A 22,633-nucleotide genomic window follows, 5' to 3' on the forward strand; every position below is an offset into this window, starting at 1 on the left:
CTTGATACTTTGATTTTTAGAATAACTTAATTCTTTAGTGTCAAGCCAAATGTATCAGATTGTGTTGTCTTTATTATTATTATTATTATTGTTATTATTATTATTATTATTACCTTGGTAGCCATCTTTAAAAACTTGTGTTAGCTACTTTTGTCATCAACAGGAGAATTTTCATTAAAAAAATTAGAAAACCTTTTATCATGTCTAGTTGGTCTTAAATGAAAATGGTGTCAGTCTAATGTCCAGTGATCACCACAGCAGCCATTGTTGTCAACATTGGTTTTTCACTAAGAGACTTCTTCAAATGTCTAGTTGGTCTTCAGATGTCTAGTGGGTCTTCAAATGTGTAGTTGCTTCGAATGAAAATGAATGTCTAATATACGGCCACAGCAGCCATCTTGGAAATGATGTCATTGCGACTCCTCGATGTATGTTCATATCAACATGGGGTTTTCACCAAAAGAGTTCTTATGTTATCTAGTTATTCCTGCATGAAAATGCGAGTGCCCAGCAGACATCCAGTATGCCAGCCACAATGAAACATTTAAAATTTTGTCACTGATTCACCCAAATGAATGGTCTTATATACAGCTCGGCCTAATGTACCATCCAGTATTCCTGCCAGTGTCTAATTTGAAAATCTTATTGCTCAAGAATGTCAGATGTGGTTTCAGCACTCATCAGTTAATATTATGAATTGGTTTTATATTGTATTCTGTTTTTCGGCAGTAAAGCAACGTTCCGTTCAAGGACACGATTTTGGTTGCAGTTGCTTGCTAAGTTTTCAACCTGATTCAGTTTATATTTGGAAAAAATCATTACATACAATGCTTCCACCCTGGAGGTCAAGTATGATGGGGAAATGTTTTGGTTAGTATTTTTTTCTTTACTTGTTTTTATGTAAGTGAATCACATAATGCTTGGATTGTATGATTTGTCTACCTCTTTTTATCCCATTGATGTTCTCCAAGTTCCCATTTCCTTGACAGGACATAGTATACTGTGTTCATAGTACCCTTTAAACCAGCCAGTAACAACATGCTTGGATTATAACATTGTCAAACACTGACAATGGATTGTACTACTTATTATTCTTATCCATGGGGTCAAGTCTGGGTCAGGTCCATGAAGTCAACATGTAGGATACCTTTTGATGAAAATTTTGACTCTGTGGAAAGTTTTGATTATATTTACCTTGTTATCCACTTAACAACAAAGATAGAATTAAAGATCCCAAATTCTCCCAATACTGTATTCTCCCATGGGTTTTGTTCCATTATATGATTATTATTTTAAGAAGTTGGACACATTTTTGATTTTGTTTTCTTGGTATTTAAGTAACTCCTCACTCAGTTTACTTCATAATTGGAATTTTATTCTCTATGTTCCTTTTTCCATTTCACCCTTCTCACAAACGCTCTTTTAGGCCCAGGCAGAGGGCCATGGCTTCAAAACTAAGTGCATTTTTTAAAACTTACATGGCACATACAGCTACTTCATTTCCTATACACAGTAATGTTTTCATTTTTTGTCAGATTACTAAAACATATGCGGAGGATGCTTGCATCCTATGTACGATTTATCCAAGAACAAAATGGAATGGTGAAAATGGTAAATAAATAAAGTATAATAAAATAAAATACAAAATAAACAAAAAGCCCAGTACAAATTAACCCACAAAAAAAATATTCACTATAAGACTTGATGCAAACATGGTTCAGATAAATTGATGTTAACACAATACTAATCAAATGTAATATGAAGGAGAAACCTCTAGGTCAATATGAAGATATAAAATGTTCACTGCAGTTTTTGGTTGTTGGTCCACTGATGCATAAAATTCACCCATTCATGTATGTTGGCTTCCACTGAAAAATAATTGAATGAATTGTTCATGGTACACCACTCCCTCAATAACTCGTGAACCAGCTTATAACACATGGGCAGGCATGGCTCCCATTTATTAAACCAGAAAGTACCCTAAAAATTGAGCCCTATTTGTTGAACTTGAAGAAAATCGCGATTGAAATTGGTAACGGAACTTTGATATATCGTTCGTTTTATTGTCTAAAGCGGTAGATAGGACCTGGAAATGTTAATCAACACAATGAAATATCAAATTTAAAAATAGGCCATACAATTTTTTATATTTTCTTTTCAAATGACATTCCTAGTACACTGCAATTAATGATATGTATGGAAATTTTGATCAATGAAAATGTCACTTACACTGAGTGGAGGCAGTACTTTAATAAAATAAATACAAATTAAATAATTTTTTTATCAATTGAAATTTGTGTTCTAGTTCTATCTTTTAGTTCCCTTTAAATGTAATTGTCATAAATGCAATGTGTCCTCTTGTAATTAAACGTAAAGTGTGTCAATCTACCATAACAGCTATGTCTGCGAGCGTTTCTCTGAGAACCTAATTAAGTGCTGACTGTGTTTTGATAACTGACTTCAAGCTGGCCTCCTTTGTATTACCATGTTAAGTATGTCTTTTGAATCAGATAAAGGAGGTGGAATAAAAGAAAAGTTAAAAGGCACTAAAATCCTACAAACTTGATATCTAGCGGCCCTGGTTGTATGTTGGGTGAACTCACTTCATTTTTATCAATCGAACACTTATAATTGTTATTGTGTATGTAGCATAAACTACCTTAAATTAACCGACTCTTTCATAACTGTGATCAAAGATAACAAGGCAGCCAAGCGAAATGAATACAGTCGAACCCACTTATCTCGACCTCGGTTAACTCGCCAACCCTATTAAGTCAACGTTTTTGAAGTGGAACCGCCAAATTCTCTCTTTGTCTTAGCATTTTCTCATCGGTTATGTTGATTCTTTTATGTCGCCGAACCCTAATATCTCGAGCACAAAAGAAGGCCAAATTTGCCACTTAACGTCGGTTATCTCGATCCCCATGACCAATCGCTTTGTTTGTATCGACAACCCCATCTTAACAGTGCATTGTTACATCATAATCTGCTTATGCTGACATCTGGGCCGAGTACTGTATGCTGTGACAGTCAATCATGGTACCGTACTATACCTACAACTGGCTGACTTCTGAAGACGCGAATAGAACAGATAAAAGTTACGGTTACAGAGACTTAAACTCCGCAAGAAGAAATAGCAAACAACAAGTAAACAAGTTTTGCATAATTAAAAATAATTATTTATTTCTCAAAATACAGGAGTGAAAGAATCCCTGTATTGGGTGTTAACTTATGCTACAGTAATATATATGGTCCAGTATTGCCAGGTGTTGACTCGTGTAAGTTTCTTTTGTGGGAATGGAGATCCTATTTTGCAAGAACACGGTCTTTTGATAGTAACCGCGTGTACGATACTTTTCAGAGCTGTGTCAGAGTGAAATGACTCGCGAATTTAATTTTGACACTGGTTAGCTTTTTGTAAAAACGAACTACACCCCGCACTTTTTTTGTGATTTTGTGAGCGATCTTTGTGTTTGCAATGTTGGAGAATATAATAAAGGTTTGTATCGAGAATCGACGGTGGTTTGTATTGTATACTGGTAAATCTCTGCTGTTAGTTGGTGCACATATGCCTTTTGTTGTTAGCAAACATGTATGTACATTTTTATAGCATGCCGATTGCTTCATCAAACAAATCGCAGCAATGCTGTTGTGTAAAAAACCTCCAAAAACACGTGCATGTACATTCTCATTTATTAACGCACATCATGTACATAAAGAAATTTCAAGCACATGTTAATATATTGCCGCCATATTGGTTTTCGTTTATCTCGATCATTGGTTATCTCAACGCTTTTTGGCAAATCCCTAGGCCGGCGACATAACCGGGTTCAACTGTACTTCATAAAATAAAGAGCTTGATTTCACAGATACAGACTATTGTGGGCAAGCAACTTTCAGAGAATTCTTGAACTGGCACTTAGAGATATCCTCAAGGATGATAAGAAGTTTCATTAATACTTCCAAATGAATCACGACATCAATATTTGCATGTCTAATGGATGATACTATGACAAAGGGCTTTCATCAAAAGATGTCTAATGGATGATACTATGACAAAGGGTTTTCATCAAAAGATGTCTAATGGATGATACTATGACAAAGGGCTTTCATCAAAAGATGTCTAATGGATATTATGACAGAGGGCTTTCATCAAAAGATGTCTGATGGATGATACTAGGACAAAGGGCTTTCATCAAAAGATGTCTAATGGATGATACTATGACAAAGGGCTTTCATCAAAAGATGTCTAATGGATGATACTTTGACAAAGGGCTTTCATCAAAAGATGTCTAATGGATGATACTATGACAAAGGGTTTTCATCTAAAGATGTCTAATGATGATACTATGACAAAGGGTTTTCATCAAAAGATGTCTAATGGATGATACTATGACAAAGGGCTTTCATCAAAAGATGTCTAATGGATGATACTATGATAAAGGGCTTTCATCAAAAGATGTCTGATGGATGATACTATGACAAAGGGCTTTCGTCAAAAGATGTCTGATGGATGATACTATGACAAAGGGTTTTCATCAAAAGACATCTGATGGATGATACTATGACAAAGGGCTTTCATCAAAAGACGTCTGATGGATGATACTATGACAAAGGGTTTTCATCTAAAGATGTCTAATGGATGATACTATGACAAAAGACTTTCATCAAAAGATGTCTAATGGATGATACTATGACAAAGGGTTTTCATCAAAAGATGTCTAATGATGATACATTGACAAAGGGCTTCCATCAAAAGATGTCTAATGGATGATACTATGACAAAGGGTTTTCATCTAAAGATGTCTAATGGATGATATTATGACAAAGAGCTTTCATCAAAAGATGTCTAATGGATGATATTATGACAAAGGGCTTTCATCAGAAGATGTCTAATGGATGATACTATGACAAAGGGCTTTCATCAAAAGATGTCTAATGGATGATACTATGACAAAGGGTTTTCATCAAAAGATGTCTAATGGATGATATTATGACAAAGGGCTTTCATCAAAAGACGTCTAATGATGTCTGCTTTGTCCTAAATGAAAAGGGTGCTAAGCAGTTAATTTGAAAATGAAGACTATCAGAGATGGTTTGAATGCTCGACAGTTAAGAGGAAGAAATGGTCACATCTTGAATTCTTTGAAATTTTCTTTGCCCATTTATGAGTCTGTTCTTTCAAGAACTCATGTTTCTTTTACAGAAGTATGTTTTGTTCTCCCTAATTACATGTATGCATATCCAGTATATAGCTCTATCAGATCAAGTTTAAAGGTGTCAACCCTTTTGCCACATGGAGCTGGTTAGAGCAGAACAGTTAATTATTCTCAAGTCGGCTATATTCCTGTGATTTTAGAAAATAGACTGTTACTTCATTCCTCTGCTTGGTACCTGAATATCAGAACAGTACCAGGTTTCATGCAGTGACAACAATGTCAGAAATTATCTTGTATCCAGGACACCTCTAAATTCAGGCCAGATGAGCTTATGGTTTTGCCCAGCTCTTGCTGTGTATCATACACATACACACACTTGCTTTGTATCACACACACACACACACACTTGCTGTGTATCATACACATACACACACTTGCTGTGTATCATACATTGTGTGTCTGTAGAGATTTGCTATTTAGAGGTTCTCAGAAACGACTAAACCATTGTCAGTCAGAATCGGCAGCCATCATCCTGACATACATGTACATGGTTCAGATTTTTAGAAAAGATGCCGAACAGACTTGACCTAAATATTTTCACCATTACTAAATGTCACACCTCAAAAGAATTTGATGAAATTTGAGAGAAAGCATCCAGTACTTACATACTTGTGCAGATGATAGATGATGCAAATCTGCACTCAGATATGGCCACCATTACATAAAAGTAAATTCTTCACGAAAACAGCCATAAAAATTTGACAAATATATGGCACCAAAGTCTTTCAGATCCCTAACAAATCGTGGCAATCAGCCATCAAATATGGCTGCTGCTGCTAAAAGTAGAAAAACCTTTACATTTTCAGAAACTGCAGACTAGAATTTTAACACAATTTTCCACAAAGTATCCCGCCATAAAGGACTTTCACATTTTGTACTGAAAGATATCCAATTTGCCATTAGATTTGACTACTGTAGCTTAGAAATCCTATAAACATCTTGAAACCATGTAACAGAATTTCACCAACTATGACAGATAGCATCCTGGCATAAAATGCTTCCAGTGACTATGATCATCCACCATCAGATATGACCTTTGTTACTAGAAATACAAAACGTATTTAAACTTCCCAAACAATAGTTCAGCAGAATTTGACCAAATTGGATGCAAAGCATCCTAGTATGAAAGGCTCTCAAATTTTGTAAAATGATGCCTATTTGCCATCAAGTATGGTCGCAGTTATTTTACAATGGGAAATCATTTTTAATAAGACGTCATCTAAAAAAAGGCACTAGACTAACTTTGGCAGAAAATATCCTGAGGTAAATGCCTCTCAATATCATGCAAATGTGGTTTTAAATATGGATGAAAATCATTTAAAATGGAGAAGCCTTAAAACAATTATTTTCCTAACATATGCATCAACAGCATTGGAAGAAATCGACACAACAAAAATGGCTGAATAAAATTCCATCAAATTTGACAGAAAATTACTTGGCATGAATTGCTTTGGCATTGATTTGCAATCAAATATAGACACTAATTCATAAATGAAAACATTTATACGACTTTTGGTCAAAAATTCCTGAAAAGAATTTGACAAATTTGACAGAAGTTATCCTAGCATGAAGTCTTTCCAATTCTAACAAATGCTGTTGATCTTTCCATCAAATATGACTGCCATTAATAAAGACTGACAAACATTTAAATGATCTCCACAGAAACCTCTTAACAGAATTTGACAGAAAGCAGCCAGACATAAAGGGCTTTCAACTATGTACAAAACAGTATGCCACTCCACTATCAAATATGGCAGCTGTTACTAAAAATAGAAAAGAGAATTAAAATGTTGTTATGAAACACTGCTCAACACAATTTCACCAAATTTGACAGAAAACATTTCTGTTTGAAGGGCTTTTAAATGCATGGTTATGACCACAATTAAATAAGAATGAATCACTTCTCAGAAACTGCTTGACAGGATGTGACAGCATCGAGGCATAATGGGTTTTCAGCTTTATGCAAATGATGCCATTCCTCCATCAAATATGGCTACTGTTATTAAAAATACATAAACCATTAAAAAGATTCTTTTTAAAAATCACATTGTAGATTTGGACCAAATAAACATAAAAACATCTATGCATGAAGGGCAATACAATATAAATGAACGCATCCATGCATGAAGGGCAATACAATATCAGACCTGCCAACTGTTGTGATTTTGCTGTAAGTCTTATGAAATTACATAGCCTATTGTGTGCTGAAAAATGGTGTTAAACCCCACCACAACAACAACAACTTACAAAAATTACCCTTAAAATCCGAACTTATGGCATACTTGCATAAACTACAAAAAAAATGATAGTTGCTATAAAAAATCTGGATAATTGGTTCATCCATGTTTTATTTAGATTTGGGTTTCATCTTAGAATTTGTGAAATTAGTCAGAAAACCAGACTAACTTTACAGCAGCACCTCAGATGCTTTAAACTGCACATATTTGTTCATGCAAAGCATCTGCATGATCAAACTGATGATTATAGAATTTTTTAAAAATGGCATCCAGAAAGCAATGCATGTTTAAGACAAAAAGGAAAATAAGCTTCTGGAAAAGTATTAATAATCAACACAGAAGAATAAAAAAGAGTATTCAGATTCTTGTGAATAAAAGCTGGAAAGGACGCAATTACGTTTATTGGACATCACGTGCCAATTTGAGTATGTCTCGTAGCAGGAGTTTTGATTGCTGTCATCATGTGAAATGGAAAAGAATTTCCAAGAACTATGTCAAGTTGAGAGATAGCAACAAGCTATTGAGCTGCATAGGGTTTGGAACTAGAGTTTGTGTAGGCGTATTAGTGGTAAATAAAATCTACCCATACTTTACAAACTTTTCAGTTGAACATAATGTTTATTGTTAATGCATCAAATACTTTAATTATGTTTTCCAGCTTTATAATAGTAGTTATTGATATTTTATTACACCTTACTGAAAACTGGTAAATCTTACGGAAATAATCAACTGCATTACTGACTCGTCAGGGTGGGCAGGTCTGCAATATAAATGAAAGCATCCATGCCTAAAGGTCAATACAATGATGCTGGTCCACCATCAATTGTGGCTGCCATTAGTAAAAGCAGAGAAATCTTTCAACAACTAATTAAAAATATACTCAACAAAATTTGACCAAAGTTGAAAAACGATGTAGAGGGCTTTCCGTTGTGAATTTATACAGCTGATACTGTATGCTATTTAATAAGGGCTGCAATATTAAAAGTAAAACTTTTATTTGACTTCTTAGTTCTGCTCAGCTGAATTTGATCAAATTTGACAAAGCTTCCAGGCAACAAGGATTTGAAGGTATAAATGATGCCTATCCAACATCAATCACAATTTTAAAAAATAGGAAAACCTTGAAATAGGTTCATTTCTAAGACTGCTTAAAAAAAATTTGAGCATCCAGGCCTTAAAAGAATTTGACCAACTTGTACAGAAAAGCATCCAGGCCTTAAAGGAATTTGACCAACTTGTACAGAAAAGCATCCAGGCCTTAAAAGAATTTGACCAACTTGTACAGAAAAGCATCCAGGCCTTTAAAGAATTTGACCAACTTGTACAGAAAAGCATCTAGACCTTAAAAGTATTTGACCAACTTGTACAGAAAAGCATCCAGGCCTTAAAAGAATTTGACCAACTTGTACAGAAAAGCATCCAGGCCTTAAAAGAATTTGACCAGCTTATACAGAAAAGCATCCAGGCCTTAAAAGAATTTGACCAACTTATTCAGAAAAGCATCCAGGCTTTCCGACTGTTCAATTTTGACAACTTGAACTCAGATATGCCATGAATGATGAGATATAGACAAAGTTACGAAACAGAAATCTAGAAGGTGATTTTCAAAACGTTGAATGAACAGCATAGGGATGAAAGTTAGACCCAGATTTCTTGGCCAAGACATTACTCTTGTTTTTGAGGGTGCCAACAATTTTCAGTTTTGACTTCTTGTCTTGCAGAGCAAGTAACTGAAACTTCTATTTTTGTCATATTTAGGTTTTAATCATTCTACATTATACATGTACAAATGCTAAATCATCTTAAAATGTCATGTCTGATTGGATGAGCATCTTCAGAAAGTGTCCATTCATGGTCACCACTTGTCAATACGAGCAGATGAGTGGAACTTTCAGACCCTGCTAACTGGCAGATGTCAGCCATTGAACAGTGTAATGCTCACTTGCGACATATTGTATATCTTTTACAGTGGAAAGCTGACCTCCCCAAAATGGAAGCCATTTCGAGGAATGCACTTGACGATAAAGGACAAGATTCGGCTGAACAACATTATTTGGAGAGAATGGCACATGCAATGTAAGAGGCAACATTTTTGTCTTGTCAACAAAGCATACATAAGGCATGCATAAGAATGACACATTGTAAGATTGTTAGAATCTATGTGTATGTTAGGAAAATTCCAGCAGAAGGCAAGAGTTTTGCATCCGATAAGGAGGCTTTGCAGAGTGTCTGATACAAAATTCTGATCCAGAGGTGGAATTTTCCTATCCGACAACAATGCATAATGAAAGATTACTTATAAAATTCCTAAATGAAAAATGAGGGTTGAAGAATGATGCAACTTTCAAACAACTAAATACCCGCTGAAAATTTCCTCACTTTGAGGTAGAGTGAAGAAGTTAGGTTTACATTTAGTGTAAATGATGTTGACGCATATCGGCATTCAGAGAACAGTGGTTGAGACCACAAAGGCATGGCAAAAGCAATACAGCATACTGAAGCCTATGCAATGATACCAAATTTGAACAGGTTGAAAAATAAAGTCCAGTCTTGTCCCTGAAGTTAAATAATAAAAAAAAGAATTTTGAAGGAAAAAAAAACGCTTTTCTCAACTCAAAACCAGAGCACATAACCTGTATGTATAGTTTGACCAGCCAGTGTTGCCATTGTTGTGCTCGCTGGACACTTAACTTCAATCCTTGCTTGTTTTAGTATGCAAAATGTGTTTCAAGATTTATAAAGAGGGAAATTGGGGTAATTTTTGCCAATGCGTGCAGTATGCATGGAGTAAAAGGTTATGTAAAGAAGAACAGTGGTTACATGAAGAAAGATTGAGATGGCCTACACTGGTGTTCTACACTTGAAACTATGCTCATTCATCTTGGAATGTGAGAAATTACGAATTTTTTCTTCCCAGCAAGGCATAAGCATGGTGTACAGTTGTCCTTTGCAATGGCGTTGTTGTTAGTATCAGTGTTGCATTTAGCTTCACTTTTAAGGTTTGATCTGTATGATAAATAAATGTCATTTTTCTCTTAGAAAGAAAAGTTGCATAATGAATTTTCTTTACCATAATGAAAATTAACATGAGAAGTCCATATCAGACTTTGTTTTGTTTCTTCCAAATATCTGCACTGCCGATATAAATTGTGCTTTCACTTGGCATTAATCCTACATGATAGTTTTTTTTAAAGACAAAGCTTCCTGTACAGACACTTGTTTTTATTTTCCAGATATTTTACACAAGAGATCTTTGGTTTGCCAATTTGCTACCCCATTATCTGATGATGTCCACACAAAGCCAGAGGTGAGAACTATTTATATTTAAAAAGGAAGTATCCATGAGTTTCCATTCATGTATATTATGGTCAAAGATGGACACAAGTGGACACTAGACAGCGTTTCCTTTTCATGCCCCATTATGACAGTTATTATGGGTGTAGTTTTTCTCTCTGTACAGCTACACATGCGCAACATCTTGGATAAGTTTTGCATTTCAGCTATTTCACGCAGTACCATGTGTCACCTCTGTTCCATGAACACAGTTATAGTTTCCCATGACAGGTTTTGATTGCTGCTTTTTATTGGTACTGTTTGTTTTCATGATGCTATTGCACATTAGCAATGCGATTTATCATTGGTGGATTCAGCCTGCCAAAGATATTGGCAAGAATATATTGTCGATCTGAAATAACATCACCACCTACTCATCGTCAGCCTAAATTAGTCCTATACGTGGCACTGATACAGAGTATTATGTTTATGATAATCAGCTGTGGTCAGAATTAGTACTTTTCAATTAAGACATGTACTTCATATGTACATAGCACTAGTCTACAGCTGGTTTTCAGTGAAAAAACAATCTTTTCATGAGCTGTAATGTATTTTTTGGCACTTTCACACGCATGTGTGTTCAGTGTGCTTTCTACAGAATGACTTTTTGTTAAGATACATTTGTGGTATCATGATATTGTTAAAGGAAAATGCTGATATAGCGATGCATATAATCTTACAATAATATTAATTTCAGCCTTATTTGGACTAAAATCTTTGCATCAAAGTAAGAAGAAAAGTGTCCAGTATTGTGCATAAAAAACTCAGCCCCAAAACATAACAGCACCTACATCATTGATTTTTCAAATTGTATGCTCATTGATTAGACATGGATGCATGGCTCAAGGGATTAAGTGTCCATAATGACTGGTGGGTGTCCATTAAGTATGGCGGATATATATTCTATCAATTTCATACCTTTACTTCTACATGCTATACAGTAGTAACATTGCTTTTGGTATTTATCAGTATCCTAGATAGTGATATGTGCAGACAAACTTGCATAACATAGAAAAAAGTCAAGGTTTTAAGTTTTTGGGATATCCTCCCACCCCAACCATAGACCGGGCATACATAAGTAGAATTGCTTATCTACAACATACATCTCTGCTGAACGAATACATATACATGTACATGTCAGCATATATGTATGCAGAAATTTGCATACTGTTTTGCATATAATGGTTAACTTCAATGTCCTTTGTCCAGGGAAACTCATCCGAGTTGTGGGAAATTGGCCAGGTTTTCTCATCATCCTATGTTTCAAAGTAGAACTCTCACTCCTTTATTAACCCTTTACCTCATAGAGTGTATGGCTTTTTAGCCCTCCGATACACATGAAAGAAAAGTTACCCAGTGCAGTGCACTATAAATAGAACATCTGTTACCTCTTCGACTCCATACACATAGGCTTGCTTGTTAACTGTTGTGCAGTGTAGTGTATGTTATGTTTAACAGCAATTTTAATCATTTTACATTTTTGGTACACATCTATTATGTGTGGAAAAAAGTCCGATCGTTATAGCTGTGTAATTATTTTTCAAGTAAGAATTTTTTATATGCTTTAAAATCTTGAGAGAACTTGTTCACCGTCAAGTCAGTGAAGCCGCTTGACCAACCATAGCTGCCATTTCTCATACTCGAAATTTACAAGTTCTTTGCGTCTACATCACTGAGTCATCTGAATTTGATAATTTATAAAAACTAATTGCTACCTACATCAATATCAGAGCCTTTACCTAGGTTATTGAAGCTTTCATAGTTGTGATTCTAATCGTTAAAAGTACTGAATGAAATCCGCGACCTCCATTTTGGAGCGTGGAGAATACGATCCAGTTACTTTAAATAGCGACCAAGTGATCTGACATAATGGTCATTCACAGCAATGAGTGAGGTATCTAATAGGGGGTTTTCCCCGAAGGTGGGGCTACGAAAACCTGCTAAAAATGGCTGATGTTTACAGCAGGCGTCAAAAGGCGCTTCCATGCGAATGGAGTAAAGGCATCAAAAGGCGCTTCCATGCAAATGGAGTAGAGGCATCTAAAGGCACTTCCATGCAAATGGAGTAGAGGCGTCAAAAGGCGCTTGCATGAGGTAAAGGGTTAAATGAACATGGAATGTGGTACAAAAAATATCCTTGATAAGAATAAAAGCAGCTGTGTCATTCATTTAAAGAAACCTGATGAAATGGTCTTAACTGTGCCAGAATAATCAAATACATCGGTCAAAACTTAATCAAAATTCTTTTCAAGAGAATTGATCCGAAAAATTCTGCCGTATTAAAAACCTGAAAAGAGGGTTCCTCGAAATTTCAGATCTTTGAATACTGATGATTATATTAAACCATGCAAATTTGTATAATGAATATATGACCATATGTTTTAAGGAATTCACACGTGCTACCTTTCACTTCATACACATTTTACAGATTTTAACATCTTTACATTATATATTTTATGTGTTGGCTTTGTTTGGAGGAGCTTGTCATTCTAAAATTTTTGGCAAGTAATTTTTATTTTTAAACTTATTTGTACTTAATACCATAGAGCCATGTGTGGTGCCATAAAATGCTACCCTATACTGCATGCATCCTCGTTGTCTCCTAGGTTGGTCCTTGGTTACAACTGTTATGATGAGATGCCATAAAATGCTACTATATACATACATGCAGCCTAGTTGTCTCCTAGGTTGGTCCCTGGTTACAATTGTCCCCACCTTCTCAAAGTGGAGGACGTAATATACACACTCCAGTTTCTACAGCGAGCAAGCATACTTGTCACGCTGTAATTTTAAAGCCATTTGAGGTTGTATGCCACATTGGGATACTTGTCACACTGTAATTTTAAAGCCATTTGAGGTTGTGTGCCACATTGGCATACTTGTCACACTGTAATTTTAAAGCCATTTGAGGTTGTGTGCCACATTGGCATACTTGTCACACTGTAATTTTAAAGCCATTTGAGGTTGTGTGCCACATTGGCATACTTGTCACACTGTAATTTTAAAGCCATTTGAGGTTGTGTGCCACATTGGCATACTTGTCACACTGTAATTTTAAAGCCATTTGAGGTTGTGTGCCACATTGGCATACTTGTCACACTGTAATTTTAAAGCCATTTGAGGTTGTGTGCCACATTGGGATAAATGTACAGCATCACTAAAAGGTTGGTCTCATACCACATTAGGTATCCTGTCTTCAAGGTCAAGGTCGCTGCTTAATATTTTTAATTTGATTCTCTTTAATCTATAACTTTGAAGTCATTTGTTACTAAGGGATGTAGCTTGGAATACTTGAACATCATCACTATAAGGAATGTTATGTATCACGGTGGTGTCTTAAAGGTCATGGCTTGATGCTTTTTGTTTGACATCACATTATCATCTTCATTTATAAAGCTTTAAAGACATTTGAGAGCAGGGGCTGATAATGGGAATAGTTCTACATTATATTTATATCACTGTAATGTTGGTCATATACCACAATGGGGGTCCTATGTTTACGGTCAGGTCAATGTTTTTTGTTTTCATTGCTTTTTCCCTTCAGATGTGTTATTTAAACTGTTTCAGATAAAGATAGAAACTTGTTAAACTTGTACATCATCACTAGAAGTTGTCTGCTATGACATTGGGATACTTTCTTTAAACCAAGGTCATGTCACAATTTTTTGTTTCCATCACACATTCCCTGCTGTTCTCTAACGTCAAAGTAGTCTGAGATTAGGGAAGAAAAGTGGTATCACATCAATTATAGATGGTGTGTTATACGTCTAACCTACCTTCAAGGTCCTGGTCAAAAATTTTCCATCACTTTCTTTTCCACTCTGTATCTTTCAAACCGATTAAGAGATAAAACTTGTTATACATTGATGTCATCATTTGAAGAGTGTTATGTATCTTACACATGGTCATTGTCATGGGATTATATGTTGAACAGTTCTATTACACTTTGGTTTCTACTAAAATTTTAGAACTTGGTGTGATTTTCTATCATCACTGAAAGGGATGAACCATAGTACACTTACACTTTTCAGTTTGAAAGCATCTCAGGCATCACAGTGAAGATTTTATCTCTATGGTCAAGGCCACCGATCAAATTTTTCTAAAACTCCATTTTTACATTTTCCCGTGAATGCTGTACAAGATTGTGCAGTAAACCTTGGTTACTTTTGATGTCTGCACACAAACTATATAGCTCTTTTGTAAAGTTCAGTCTGATTTTTATGATTGTAAATTTGTTTGACTATCAGACATTGTCATGGTGGGTGATTTTTATGATTGCACATTTTTATGGCTATCAGACATTGTCATGGCGGGCAAGGGGCAAAAGCTTACTTAGGTTGCTTATTATTACAACTTTTACCATTGGAGCATTCTGTGGGTATATATGCCAACAGGTACACGGGTACCCGTCTTAAATAATAACCCAGGTAATAAAATTAGCAAACAAGTACCTGCTTAAAAAAATGTATTCAAAATTCAGATCGAGACACAGATTAATGAGTACAGTACATGGCTCATGTCGTGTGCGCATTTATTCATCATCACAGGGGCTTGTATGGCTGTTTACTGTTTACTTGTCATACATGTACTGTATAATAATTTAAAGGGAGGACACTTCTCTCCTTTCTCATGTGACCTATTTAAGAATCATTGCTGATATTTGAAGCTAGACCGTCCTAACTTTGTGCCTGTCCATGGTTTGTGCGCCATTTTTCTTGCGACTTAAATGCGCTTGTTTTGATAACCTGATGACATTAACTATGTCAGTACCTTTTGTCAACAGCGACAGTAAGTGCTGATTAAGAAATATTCGAAATAAAATTAAAATATGTACTACAATTCAAATAAAAGAAAGCACAATATAAATGTCCGGTTTAACAAATGCCATTTTTCCCTCAAGTTTGTGGCCCAGGAGCAAGTATTAGCTGTTCAAGTCGGGGCCGCTGTGCACATGTTTACTGGATTCTTTTTTTATTAGCAGGAAACCAAAGACATATATTTGTAACGGCAAAGGCAACACAAAAGCTTGGTTACCATAACATGATCTTCTTGTACCATGTTAGGAAAAAATAAACAAAATGGACAACTATACAAAATCAAATTTGTCACAGAAATATTTAAATATAAGGGAAACCTTTGTTACTTAATAACTGAAGAAAAATCTAATCAGAATTGACCACGTGTGTAAATGTGGTAATTTTTGCATTCATTTTAGTTGAAACAGTTCCAAGAAAACTGACAGTATTCTTGAATTTGAAACCACTTGTCAAAGATTAATTTTATTTGATACTAAATACGTAGTGGACCAGTCTAAAATTTAAAATAAATGGCGCCTGATATCATAAAAAACCTGGCTGTATCGATGTGACTGTCAGATGTTATGTGACTGAAAAATATTAGAGGAAAAGGATGCTTTAAAACTTAAAAACACGTTGCACCTGACCATCATTAAGGGATGAACCATGGCAGGTCAAGGATACTAATACAATCATCATTTGTGGACTTTACGACTATTCACAAAAGTTAATGTAGACTGTTATGCATAAATAAAATGTATCCATTTCTTTTATGTCTATACTGTTGTATTAACTACTAATCCACATGGATTTAGACGATTTGTGACAAAAATTTTGACTGCAGATCCAGGTAAGTAGCAAAAATAAATGTACGTTAAATACAATAAATATATACATTTTTCATACAGTTTTCTGTAATTATGGCATGTAATATATTGATTGCTCTTTTATGGTCAGATTACACTTTATGCCACTTATACTGAATTTAGTAAATAATTACGCTTATACCTCTATTGGGGGTTGGCATGTCTGAACCTACAACAAAGCAGTTCAGGTTCACATTTAATACAGTTTACCTTTGATCGGCTACCCAGGTAACTGATCGTTATAATTGATGGGTACCTGGTAGAAATTTCCCAAAATTTTGACATCTCTATCTGTGCGATATTGAAAACCGATATCTCTGGCTTCTATACTTACTTTTTCTTCCTATCATCATCCTCCCCACCATTTGTTTATAAAGTTTTAAAAAAAATGAAAGCACTCGTATCCTGTTTATTACCTGCCTGTGTCCAGGTAGGTAAAGAAAGGTGGGAAGGAAATTGATTTTTTTTCTCCTTTTGAAACAAAGAATAATTGTCATCTAGGTCTTTCCTTGTAAATGTATTCTGTTTAATAGGATTCCTAGTTATGTACAATTTTATTTCACAGTCTATCGTTATGGAAGGATATTACTGGAAGAGACGACTAGACACAGTCACAGCTGAGTACAAACGATGGCGGAAGTTTTTCAAATCCAGGTTACCAAAGAGAAGTCCACTCGAAATATCGGAGGTACAAAAATGATGTGCTTTTAGCAATTTATTTGTATGAAAAACTATCCTTATTCAGTAATTCATAGTGACGGGATAATTAATGGATCATAATAACTTTTTTGAACATTCAGAAATACTATTATATTTTTTATTTGGTTCTGTTTCATTTGTTCTATATATACAGATGAGAACCACAATCAAAGAATGTTGGTTATTTCTTGAAGCAAAAATTATTTTCAGCAGAAATGTTGTAATCTTAGCACTGAGTTTATTGACACCTGATTGTTTTTCTGCATAAATTGGAATACCAGTTTTGTGACCATCTCCATGGAGTTCTATAGTTTAGCCCTACTATCAGAGCCCAGAAGTTTAATTGTGTAATCTTGTTTGTATTATAATGCAGTCAGGTCTTTGTCTGGTGCCTTCATATGTAGCAGTCAGGTCTTTGTCTGGTGCCTTCATTTGTAGCAGTCAGGTCTTTGTCTGGTGCCTTCATATGTAGCAGTCAGGTCTTTGTCTGGTGCCTTCATATGTAGCAGTCAGGTCTTTGTCTGGTGCCTTCATGTGTAGCAGTCAGGTCTTTGTCTGGTGCCTTCATATGTAACAGTCAGGTCTTTGTCTGGTGCCTTCATATGTAGCAGTCAGGTCTTTGTCTGGTGCCTTCATATGTAGCAGTCAGGTCTTTGTCTAATGCCTTCATATGTAGCAGTCAGGTCTTTGTCTGGTGCCTTCATATGTAGCAGTCAGGTCTTTGTCTGGTGCCTTCATATGTAGCAGTCAGGTCTTTGTCTGGTGCCTTCATGTGTAACAGTCAGGTCTTTGTCTGGTGCCTTCATATGTAGCAGTCAGGTCTTTGTCTGGTGCCTTCATGTGTAACAGTCAGGTCTTTGTCTGGTGCCTTCATATGTAACAGTCAGGTCTTTGTCTGGTGCCTTCATGTGTAACAGTCAGGTCTTTGTCTGGTGCCTTCATATGTAGCAGTCAGGTCTTTGTCTGGTGCCTTCATGTGTAACAGTCAGGTCTTTGTCTGGTGCCTTCATATGTAACAGTCAGGTCTTTGTCTGGTGCCTTCATGTGTAACAGTCAGGTCTTTGTCTGGTGCCTTCATATGTAGCAGTCAGGTCTTTGTCTGGTGCCTTCATGTGTAACAGTCAGGTCTTTGTCTGGTGCCTTCATATGTAGCAGTCAGGTCTTTGTCTGGTGCCTTCATATGTAGCAGTCAGGTCTTTGTCTGGTGCCTTCATTTGTAGCAGTCAGGTCTTTGTCTGGTGCCTTCATATGTAGCAGTCAGGTCTTTTGTCTGGTGCCTTCATATGTAGCAGTCAGGTCTTTGTCTGGTGCCTTCATGTGTAACAGTCAGGTCTTTGTCTGGTGCCTTCATATGTAACAGTTAGGTCTTTGTCTGGTGCCTTCATTTGTAGCAGTCAGGTCTTTGTCTGGTGCCTTCATAGGTAGAAGTCTGGTCTTTTGTCTGGTGCCTTCATATGTAGCAGTCAGGTCTTTGTCTGGTGCCTTCATATGTAGCAGTCAGGTCTTTGCCTGGTGCCTTCATATGTATTAGTCAGGTCTTTGTCTGGTGCCTTCATATGTAGCAGTCAGGTCTTTGTCTGGTGCCTTCATATGTAGCAGTCAGGTCTTTGCCTGGTGCCTTCATATGTAGCAGTCAGGTCTTTGTCTAATGCCTTCATATGTAGCAGTCAGGTCTTTGTCTGGTGCCTTCATATGTAGCAGTCAGGTCTTTGTCTGGTGCCTTCATTTGTAGCAGTCAGGTCTTTGTCTGGTGCCTTCATAGGTAGAAGTCTGGTCTTTTGTCTGGTGCCTTCATATATAGAAGTCTGATCTTTTGTCTGGTGCCTTCATATGTAACAGTCAGGTCTTTGTCTGGTGCCTTCATTTGTAGCAGTCAGGTCTTTGTCTGGTGCCTTCATAGGTAGAAGTCTGGTCTTTTGTCTGGTGCCTTCATATGTAGCAGTCAGGTCTTTGTCTGGTGCCTTCATATGTAGCAGTCAGGTCTTTGTCTGGTGCCTTCATAGGTAGAAGTCTGGTCTTTTGTCTTGTGCCTTCATATGTAGAAGTCTGGTCTTTTGTCTGGTGCCTTCATATGTAACAGTCAGGTCTTTGTCTGGTGCCTTCATATGTATCAGTTAGGTCTTTGTCTGGTGCCTTTATAGGTAGAAGTCTGGTCTTTTGTCTGGTGCCTTCATATGTAGCAGTCAGGTCTTTGTCTGGTGCCTTCATAGGTAGACGTCTGGTCTTTTGTCTGGTGCCTTCATATGTAGCAGTCAGGTCTTTTGTCTGGTGCCTTCATATGTAGAAGTCTGGTCTTTTGTCTGGTGCCTTCATATGTAACAGTCAGGTCTTTGTCTGGTGCCTTCATATGTATCAGTTAAATTGATAGATCATATGTCTTATGCATGGGTTACGCTGCACATTACAAAATGAAAATAAAGCCGTCTTTATTCTTAATACTTTGATTTGAAATAATTTGTTTTTATTCCACTCCACCAGCACGGTAACATTAAATAAGTGAAGCAGTAACAGCAATGTAATTCATGCCGCTGTTTATAATCTCTTGGAGATTCATCATTTCAAAGGTCTTGAATAACTTTTTTTTTTCGTTGTTGGTTTGATCATTCAGATTTAAAACGGACATTGCATTTCTGCTGGGTGTGTGCTATTACCTTGTAACAGTTAGGCTGGAAAAAGTCGGTACTGGACCAAATTTTGCCGGTACAAATGCAAATCAATAATTCTCATCAGTGCATGGTTTATCATTTGCATAGAATGGAGAAAATTACATTGTAAACAACTCTGTAGAGTAAGAAAATGAAATGACTGTTTCTGACCTTACAGGAGCTGCATTCATAATGGACAGCATCACAAGTCCACCATGTTCCACTGCAAATTTTATTCTATCTGTGACTCATTAAATTATCAGGTCAGCATCATTAAATGTTGCTAAAAGTACTTAATTCATTTCACACAAAGTGTTTAAAATGAATTAGTTACTTTTAGCTACATTTAATGATGCAGACCTGAAAACTGACCAAGTTACAGATAGGGTAAAATTCACGATGCTGTGTTGAGCAAACTATAGCGTAATCCTATTCCACTGTAGGTCACCAACTTAATTCAAACACAGTTAACAACTTTGATTCAGAGTTCATTTATAAAGTAAGTCCATGCACCATATACCATGTTTAGTTTTAGCGGCTTGGTGTGAATGAAAGCCTTCAACTTTAGCAATGGTTAGATCACATGACATGCAGTTATTTATAAATAGAAACTTTCACAATCCAGACCATGTTGGTCCCCCAGCAAACAAAACTTGGTTATTAGTTTGTTTTGAACAAGAGTAAATAAAAGCACCAATTGTATAAAAAAAATAAACTCCATAATGCCGAGTACTTTGCTGATTTTTTTTCTCTATCGCTGTGCCATGATTACAGATTCTTCAGCGCCAATGGAATGAAGTGGAAACTGACTGATTGGTTTATCGTCTTTGAAACAGAAAGATGAGTGCTTTATTTGTTTTGCTTCATCTTGAATCAAATATAAAACCCATGCAAATCCATCAGAGTTTAGCCAAAATTCCTTCAGGTACTGTATTTTTGCCAACGATCACTGATCATTCGGCAGGGATATGGAACTACAGCTGTATGAATAGAATAAGTTGGCTAGTTATAGAGTCTGATGTTATGACAGTTAACTTTTAAGACTTAAAACACATTTTGAATACCGACAGCCATATCTTTTTCTGGTAAAGGGGCAACTTTTATTGATGAAAAGCAGCATATACTGGTGATGGAACCTCAGGGATAGATAACTACTCTCACAGAAGTCTAACATTGGACAAAAGAGTTCTTGAGTCTTAACTGTGCCCAAATTTCCAAGGTATCGTTGAAGGATAATATATATTTTAATGTCTTATTTTTCGTCCTTTGTTTAGAATGAGAGTCATGCTTTATTACTGGAAAGGGTTGCAGATGTCCTACAAATACCCAGGAACCAGCAGATATCAAACACTGATCTCCTCCTGAATTCAACAGATTTCTCAGACATGATGGATTTGTCCGACAGTTTGTTTACAAGCTTGAATCAGCCGTTTGCTTTCCCTACCACAAGAGAACTTTGTAAGATATTCGTTTTGGTATCTGTTTGCTTTTGTAAGACATTCTGACATATGAAGTCTTTCATATTACACTTCACTCCTAATTGAGACAGATAATTGAAAGTCTTTTCAGCAAGTGTTAATATTAAATACTGTGAACAAGTAGGTAAGGTTTTTCTATAAATGGGTGTTGATTCTGAAAATACAGTTTAATCATTTTCGCATTGCATGCAAACCACACACTTTTAAACTACAGGACCAACAATAGTGTCAGATAAATGAACTTGTATGATCATCAGTAAATTCATGATGTAGAAGTCAGATAAATAAATTACGTATTTGTATCCTAGCAGCATAGCAACTTTTGCCATGTCAAATTGTTAGGACTAATTTTATGATCAAGTTTTGTCTTACAGTACTTTAGAAGTCCGATGCAGCATGACTGCATCTTAGCAAGACACTGTATTCTACAAAATACTTGCTCATGAATTTATGTTGAATTTTGTAAAGCCTACATAAATATAATGGGTTTTCATGAAACTATGTTGAATTTTGTAAAGCCTATATAAATATAATGGGGTTTTCATAAAACTGTTGAATTTTGTAAAGCCTATATAAATATAATGGGTTTTCATGAAACTATGTTGAATTTTGTAAAGCCTACATAAATATAATGGATTTTCGTAAAACTATGTTGAATTTTGTAAAGCCTACATAAATATAATGGGTTTTCATGAAACTATATTGAATTTTGTAAAGACTACATAAATATAATGGGTTTTCATGAAACTATGTTGAATTTTGTAAAGCCTATATAGATATAATGGGTTTTCATAAAACTATGTTGACTTTTGTAAAGTCTATATAAATATAATGGGTTTTCATAAAACTATGTTGAATTTTGTCAAGCCTGTACAGATATATAGGGTTTTCATGAATTTATGTTGAATTTTGTAAAGCCTATATACATATATCGGGTTTTTTCACTAAAAGACTTTTCATGATGACTAGATGGTCTTGAACTATAATGGTGCTGATCTGACATCCAAAATGGCCTCTACTGCAACCATCATAGTCTTGTTATTGCTTATCCAGAAGATGCTAATATAGATTGAGCAAAAAGAAATCACTTCAGAACATGCCACATACTTGCCTACCATACTATTTAACTACTGTTTTTTTTTATATAGCTACCCTGGTCATGAATCAGAAGAGCTTCTTGGCCGGTAGCTTCCTACGTCCACCAATCGGCACAAGTTTGTTATTGTTACTTATCCAAAACCACTTCCCAAGATTGCAATGTAACATAACACACACATTCATTCCATGGTCTGCATGGTCCTAGATGAAAATGGTGTTGTTTGGACATAAGTAATGCCACCACAGTGGCCGTCTTAAAACT

The 22,633-nt window shown here is 35.8% G+C and overlaps 1 protein-coding gene across 2 annotated transcripts in view; it reads left to right on the forward strand.

Moving 5' to 3' along the window:
• Window positions 1-22,633, forward strand: part of LOC149775115 (MLX-interacting protein-like) — an 88,915-nt gene that overhangs the window by 12,446 nt on the left and 53,836 nt on the right. For both annotated transcript variants that reach the window (XM_089943602.1, XM_089943603.1), the window contains exons 2-5: window positions 9,426-9,532; window positions 10,690-10,763; window positions 17,017-17,139; window positions 21,070-21,253. In XM_089943602.1, coding sequence (XP_089799728.1) covers window positions 9,426-9,532; window positions 10,690-10,763; window positions 17,017-17,139; window positions 21,070-21,253 — 488 coding nt within the window. The remainder of the gene's footprint in view (window positions 1-9,425; window positions 9,533-10,689; window positions 10,764-17,016; window positions 17,140-21,069; window positions 21,254-22,633) is intronic.

Source organism: Sinohyriopsis cumingii, chromosome 19 (assembly GCF_028554795.1).
Source record: "Sinohyriopsis cumingii isolate HCF-2022 chromosome 19, ASM2855479v2, whole genome shotgun sequence".
NCBI classification, from domain to species: domain Eukaryota; kingdom Metazoa; phylum Mollusca; class Bivalvia; order Unionida; family Unionidae; genus Sinohyriopsis; species Sinohyriopsis cumingii.